The 7,071-nt window shown below is 41.4% G+C and overlaps 1 protein-coding gene across 1 annotated transcript in view; it reads left to right on the plus strand.

Moving 5' to 3' along the window:
- TSNAX (translin associated factor X) overlaps positions 1-7,071 on the plus strand; it is a 20,920-nt gene that overhangs the window by 3,228 nt on the left and 10,621 nt on the right. Inside the window, exons 4-7 of the mRNA XM_026053383.1 lie at positions 62-95; positions 1,670-1,777; positions 2,688-2,802; positions 4,264-4,394. Coding sequence (XP_025909168.1) covers positions 62-95; positions 1,670-1,777; positions 2,688-2,802; positions 4,264-4,394 — 388 coding nt within the window. The remainder of the gene's footprint in view (positions 1-61; positions 96-1,669; positions 1,778-2,687; positions 2,803-4,263; positions 4,395-7,071) is intronic.

The raw sequence follows: 7,071 nt of genomic DNA on the forward strand, positions 1-7,071 counted from the left end.
CCGGGCATGGAGGTTGTTCCGGCGGAGAATACAAAAACAAAACAAAAAACCCCAATCGCAGCCCCTCTTCTGCGCCCGCCCTGAGTCCCGTGCCGGTAAGGGGCAGGTGGCAGTTCCCGCGAGCCCAGCGCGCTCACCGGGCTGCCAGCGCGGGCAGCAGTCCCCCCTTCAGCCGGGAAGCACCCGCCTCCCCTAGGAACTTAGGAACCTTTTGTTTTTACTTCGTAATTTAAGTTGTTGTTACTACAGCCTGGCGTTTTATAATGGTCAAGTTGTTGGTTACGTAGTAGAGCCTCTTTATTTTTCCYTCCCTGTCCCTCCATCGTTCTGTTTTTCTCCCTGCACCCCCAGCAGGTCTATTTTTCCTTTTTTTTCCCCCCTTCCCTCTGCACCTTGTAGTTGTTCATGATGTATCCAACATTTGGAAGGCTGCAGAGGGTTTAATTCTGCTCAGAGAATTTAATTCTCTCAGTTGCTGAATTTCGAATGTTTTCAGCTGCTACCGGAAAAACAAAACCCTGAACCTGTGTCCTCACAGAAGAGCAGGGGAAAAAATGATTTTCACTTTCCTCTTTTAGCAAGTAACTACACCCACTTCTGGTTTTGGTTTGATAATAATAAACAATTAAATGGAAACATCTTAAAGTCCAATGTTCTGCAGCCTTTAAGTGGCTTCCTTTCCTTTTTTTAAGGAAACTGGTAGAACTCTGTGTATTCAGAAAGGTGTGCTCCCATGTAAGGGTTTGGGCAGCTTTGACTGTTGCTAGGAACACAAAATGAAAGCTGCAACAGAGAGGAGGAGGTAGGAGGGAGGAACGGATGAAATGTGAATGATTGAGCCGGTCCTAGATGAAGCACAGGCAAAAGGAAGAAGCAGCACAAATCARTAGTAAAACACAGTCCAAAAGAGATCTTTTTTATAGGGATTTGGCAAATGTGCACTAATGAGTATGTGCCCCGTTGTAGAGAAAACCTTTGTCAAAGTGAGAAAACAAGAAACTGATGAATGGGCAGTGTAAGGACCTAGAGATGCCAAGCCACAGGGAATCCCCTTGAATAGTTTGTAGTGATAGTTTCCTTGAATAGTTTGCAATGATCATCTCCTTATATAATTTCCTCAGTTCTGTTTTGACTCCTGTAGGCTCATGACATAAATAATCACAGGAATGAAAAACTTTCAGTACTCTTAAAATAATATGGCCTTCTCATGATGCACATTTAAAATAATTTATAAAAAAAAAGCTATAACTGATCATTTAGGCCTCGTTTGTATAAGATGTTCCATGGCTGGACCTTAACTCGCCCTTAAGTTCCCCCTAGCAGAATGCAACCATTCCCATCCAGGGAAGAAGATGGAGGGGTTGTAAAGGCTTTAGGAAAAGCCTCCTACCTCCCTCAGAGATGAGACCAGTAGGGTTTTGCTGGTTTCTACTGGGAAAGTGATGGAGCAGGTACCACGCTAATGAGAAAGATGATGTCAGTGTCTCATACAGTCATCTTCACAGTTAAGTTCATCTTGTTATCTTATGATGCCCTGTAAAATATAGATGGAATTGAAAAAGCTCTGGAGAGAGCTTTGCAGTGTGGCTCAGGTTGTAGCAAAGTTRGTTGGATTTTTATGTATGCCTTTCATATGTATGTATTTGTTTTAATTCTRTCTTGCTTTCAGGATCAGGTGGGTTCAGAAAACGGAAGCATGACAATTTTCCACATGGCCAAAGAAGAGAGGAGAAAGAGAACGTTAATCCATCATCAGCTTTGATGATGTCTTTTAAATGTAAGTAAGAACTTGAAAGACCTGATTATAAAAACACGCAGTATAGAATTTGATGTATTTAGTAAGCTGATAAACCACCTTTCTCTGAGAAGAAATTTGAAACGAGATGAGCACATACACTTTTACACTTCATAAAACCAATATGCAGGACACATATTACACTGATCTAAAAACGTTACTGTTACCTGTGAAGCATTCATAATACTTTCACTGTTAGAACCAATTACACTTGCTCACTTTTCTAGCTATTCATTTTAGTTAGAACTTAAATCCATAAGTTGAAGGGTTCTTTCAAATAATTGATCTCATTTTATTTGTATACTTCTAATTTTTATGGAGCATTAAAATCACTTGATTTTTGATCAAGCCCAGCTTTTATATGAAATACCTTAAAACTTTGTCACCGTTTACATGTATTTAAACCCTACTTTATTAAGCAATAGTAGTAATAAATCTATTTGATAAATGAAGAGCTTTTTTGCTCTTCAGCATTGGCAATTCAAAGATGCACAGTTGCCTAGGGATGGAGGCTGGTGCGTTGTGCAGTTTTTCAGTGGTCCTTGAGCAAGTTCTACTGAAAGAGCTGAAATCACATAGAGGTGCCTGGGTGCTTGTGAGTGCCCTGCTCGGCACAGAGCTGCTCTGGGTCATCGTGCTCTGTTCAGAGACAGTTTTGCACCTTTGCTCATGATCTGAGCACATTTCGGATTGAGCTGCAGCTGAGGCGGGGTGGTGGTGACCTTAACAGCTGTGTCCTGTGCATGTTCCCTCCCTGGGAAAAAAGGCATCCCACGGGAGAAGGCCCTGGGGCTGGGGCCAGCAGCAGTTACTGCAGTGCTGGCTCTCTGCTCTCCCGCTGCGCTGTTGCACGTGGTCACTGTGCCTGTCACTGCTGTCATTGACTCTGCAGCCTTTCAGCTGGAGCTCGACACCAGGCACGACAAATACGAGCGGCTGGTGAAGCTCAGTCGTGACATAACCATTGAAAGCAAGAGAACGATATTTCTGCTCCATAGGTTTACCAGGTAAGTCACGTTGTTTGTGAAGAGTTTCAGGCTCATCATCTGTCACTGCTCTCTGTATTTGTGAGGAACTGCTGCAGTGTTCAGAGGGACCTGATTAACTTTCCACAAGTATCCCCTGGGCTGGATGTGAGCTAGTAAATGCACGCTCCAGTTTGAGAATTGAAAGGTGCTATAGGTGAAGTTTCTTAGCCCTTTTTATTGAAGTGTCAAAGGGATCAGAGTAGGAGGATAGGACAGGAAAAGAGAGCTTTCCAGCTTCCAGCGTGCTGGAAGAGAGGACCTCGGAAAGGTGAAGATACACCCTTCCTTCAGGTGAGCTGCTTCCCTGTTCTGTATTTTGCAGTCCCACTCTATCTCATCAAGGCAAAAAGGAGGGCACCTGGGTCCTGCAACCTAAGTGTCTTTTTGTATCATGTTTCTGTCTGTTCTGTCCCCTCATGAATTTTAAAGCAATCATCAGAAGTGGCTTGTGAAATGGAAGAATAACAGGAAAATTTGAAGCTTTCCAGAGCTTCTTGTACAAAATGCTTACTTTATATTTCAGATACTACTCTTGCATGTAATAACTGTAACAACTCTCCCTGTTTCCCTTCGCAACTACCTTYTGTACCCACCCGTGTGATTCTGCTATATTAGTAACTATATGATTACATTTATAAAAAGAGATTAGGAAGTTGACCTCTTTCTAACTTTGCCTTGTTATGAAAAGAGGTATTGTGGTAGTTCTAGTAACCACTGCAGCTCTGAGTGTGAGTAGCTGCTCCCTCTGCAGGGGCTAGATATGCTGGGAAAGAACAGCAGCAAAAAAAGCCCCACATGCTCTAGGTGAAATTTTAGATTCCTGTTTTGTAAGAACACTTCCATTTTTGAGGGAGTAGAGGCTTTCCATGCTGTGTTTCTACTTTCTTCTCCTTTTTTTTTCAGCCACCATTGTGGCTTTACTGTCAGAAATCCATTTGCTTTTAGATGCTTTTTTCAAGACCAGCAATCTCGAAATACATTGTACACCTAATTTGGCCAGCAGATTATTTGCAAGGGGGGAGGTAAAAGGATGTTAAATAAACTAAGTTTTAAATGCCTGGTATATATTGTGGTGTGGATGGGATATTACAGCTGTTCCTTARTAGCATAATCTACAATTACCTTAAAAAAGATATGCAAAATAAATTGTGTCCTGTATAATATAGGAAAATACTACTTTTTTCTTTTTTGCTGTGTTTCTCATTGCTCTTACTTAAATATCAGTTAAAATTATAGTCTGGAGAAATAACCATGCTGCCTAAAYTGTGTGTGGTTGGTTGATTATTTTCATAGCAGGAGGAAATCGGATTTTCTTATTCTGTTTTTTTTCTTGATGTAATTGATTGTGTATTCCTTATAAAAAAGAAAATGTGTAGTATCTTTTAGCTATTTTCTCCTCTTCTGAAGGCAGCTGTTTCAGTTTCTGTTTTATGATTGCAGTGCTCCTAATGGTGAAGAAATACTGAATGAATCTGAAGCCAAGTTAGATGCTGTTAGAAGGAAGATTAAGCAGGTTGCACAAGAACTCATTGGAGAAGACATGTATCAGTTCCACAGAGCTATATCTCCAGGTAARTTATGTACAAATAGGAAAATTAAGTTATTTTGGACTAATGTGTGTTTCATTTTTCTGTAACAGGTCTGAATTTTGCACATGTCAACAGCTAGATGAGGAGCTAGATTCATCTTTGCTGTCAAGTCAGCACTGATACAGGAGAGACTGTTGCTCCACAGGCTTTTCAGCATTGCAGCGAGATAGGGATTTGAATGGGATCCTGCACCTGGGGCAGTTTGCACCCTCACATAAAATAAAATTGGTCATAGTTTTCCCAAAGGTGCTAGGCAGTCATCTCTGACTGAGAGGGTTATATGTGAGATACCCATTTGCCCCAGCTGAAGGGTTATCATTTCTGAGAGGAGAGTRGGAATGACTAAATTGTGGAACTGTCCTATTGTGGATTATTTATATTCCCAAGCTAAAATCCTTAGGTTGGTGTTCTCTTTCCTCTAAAGAGCTGCAATGTGCTTCTCTCTCATAGCTTCTCAAGCATTAAATCACGGTGTATATCTGTTTCATTCRCATCTCCTTCTCTTTTAGGCTGTGTTTGTGGCAACATTTGAGCAAAATCTGCATCAGCTTCTTTAACATTTTGGTCAAAGTATAAATGGTGTCTCACATTTATCAAGCTTTAAATATGTTACAATCCTGTATGTCTTTCCTTGTTCAGGCAAGAATTCTCATTATTTGAGGAGAGCTGAAGATTGAATTCCCTGAACGATTGAATTGTTTTAAACTATCCGTAGGGTTGTTCCTACAAACTAGCAGCAGATAAATCTATRAAGAGATGTAATTTGCAAAACATTTGGGATGTAGGTTACCATCTACTTAAGTCTGTGAACTTAAGCTTGTGTAAGAGTAAAGCAATTGTTAAGTGAAAGCCAAGTTTGATGCTTCTGAGCTGGGAGGAGCTTGCCAGGCTACAGTCTTCCACRGCTAATTCAGTTACAGTCCTCTTACCTTGATGTATTTGTTTATTCAAATTACATATGAATATTTACTCAGAAGAGCTGATTAGGATCAATTTGAGTCGTGCTKCCATTTTAGCCCAGTACGATTACAAGGCAAAGTGGAACAAGACAGTTCAAATATCTGATGCTATTGCAAGGTAAATGCCCTCAGACTGTACATGCTGCTGGTCCAAATACTTCCGAGTCTTGCTGAAAATCCTTGGATTTTCCTGTTTAGTACTGCTTATAAAAGCTGAGACTCTTTGCATTCATTTTATAGGTGTCTGAACTGGTAACCACTATAAGCAAAACTTTCAAGCTATGCTGAGACTTGTAAACCTTGTCAGAATAACTTATGAAACCCATAGTCCTCCACAAATACCCTTGCCAGCTTGAAAAGKCAGACTTATATATAAAACATAGGTAAATTTAGTTACAGGTGGCAACATAAAGAAACTGATAAAAAAGGTGTTTTCTGTTCAGGTTTGCTGTATTTACTCAGCGTGGATACGCAGATACTCCGATTCTTTTTATAATCAATTTCTGTTTTGCATGAAGATCCTTAGAGATATCAGAATGGAACTGAAAACAACGAGTGTTTATAGAGGAACTGATGATACACTTTCTGAAAAGATTCAACATTTCTAAAACTTTTCCTCAGTGTTTTAAACCTGTCCCATAAAATTATTAGGATATATTTGTCTGTTGTTGAAGGGACCAAATTACTGTAGACCTCTGTTAGAGGAAGTTAGAGCCCTGCTGCCTCGGAGCCTCCACAGCTGCCAGGCACGTCCCCACCACTTGTTCATGATTTGGAGGAAAGGGAGATTGTCACAGGATTCTCTCAAGAAGATGAAACTTACTGGTGTCTCCAGGCAAAGGGAAGGGAAGAGGTGTCAGTGCACTAAATCATTCCAGGGAGCAGAAGCAGACTCTGCTCCCCCAGCCTGCCTGTTGATCAGCTCTGCAGTCTCTCAAACAAATTCCTGAGCTCTGCAGTTTTGTGCGTTGACACAAAAGAAAGAAATACGCAGCCCAAATTGCTTTTGTGGAGTGACTGTAAGTTGCGTTGCTTGCAGTGGGATTTCTTGGAGTAACAAAGGGGAAACGACTGTGCTTTTACCTTGTGTTTTTKTTGTTGTTTTTTTCCTTTCTTTCTCATGACTCAGTCACAAGTCTGTGTAGTCTCCTCAGTTGCAACATACTGCCTGGCCCTGAGATCTCCCAGTTGTTTCTGTAATTAGGTAACTCTTGCCTCATTAAGGAGACTGGATGTAAAATCCAGCTGAAATGCAGTGGCCTTTGTTCCATTCCTGCAGGCCGTCCCCAGGGTCTACTTTAGCTCTGTCTCTTCTACGTGAAGCACCTCTGGGGGGGAGGTTGTGCCAGCTAGTGCCCATCGTGGGTGTTCAGATATGTGCATTTATAACTGAGAAGACAGGCAGTGCTTTCAGAGCTAGGTCCTRGAGGAGCTCGTGGGCACACAGTAAGTGCTAAGCGCAATTTTCTGCTAAGCTTTTCTCTCACCTTGTTCACTGCGTCTTCTACTCTCCAGTTAGTCTTAGGGGTGACAAAGAGGATGTGCAGACTGAGACTTGCAGGTCTTGACCACGCTGAAACTGGGCTCGAGGAGATGGTATGGATGCAAAGATCATTGCTGCCAGGGCTATGAAGCTTCAGTAGAAAACCTAGAGGCATAAAGAATAAAGAGGCAGTTAGATGAAGAATCTTTCTTTCTTT

This window comes from Nothoprocta perdicaria, unplaced genomic scaffold (assembly GCF_003342845.1).
Source record: "Nothoprocta perdicaria isolate Ctin4 unplaced genomic scaffold, notPer1 scaffold_99, whole genome shotgun sequence".
Lineage (NCBI taxonomy): Eukaryota > Metazoa > Chordata > Aves > Tinamiformes > Tinamidae > Nothoprocta > Nothoprocta perdicaria.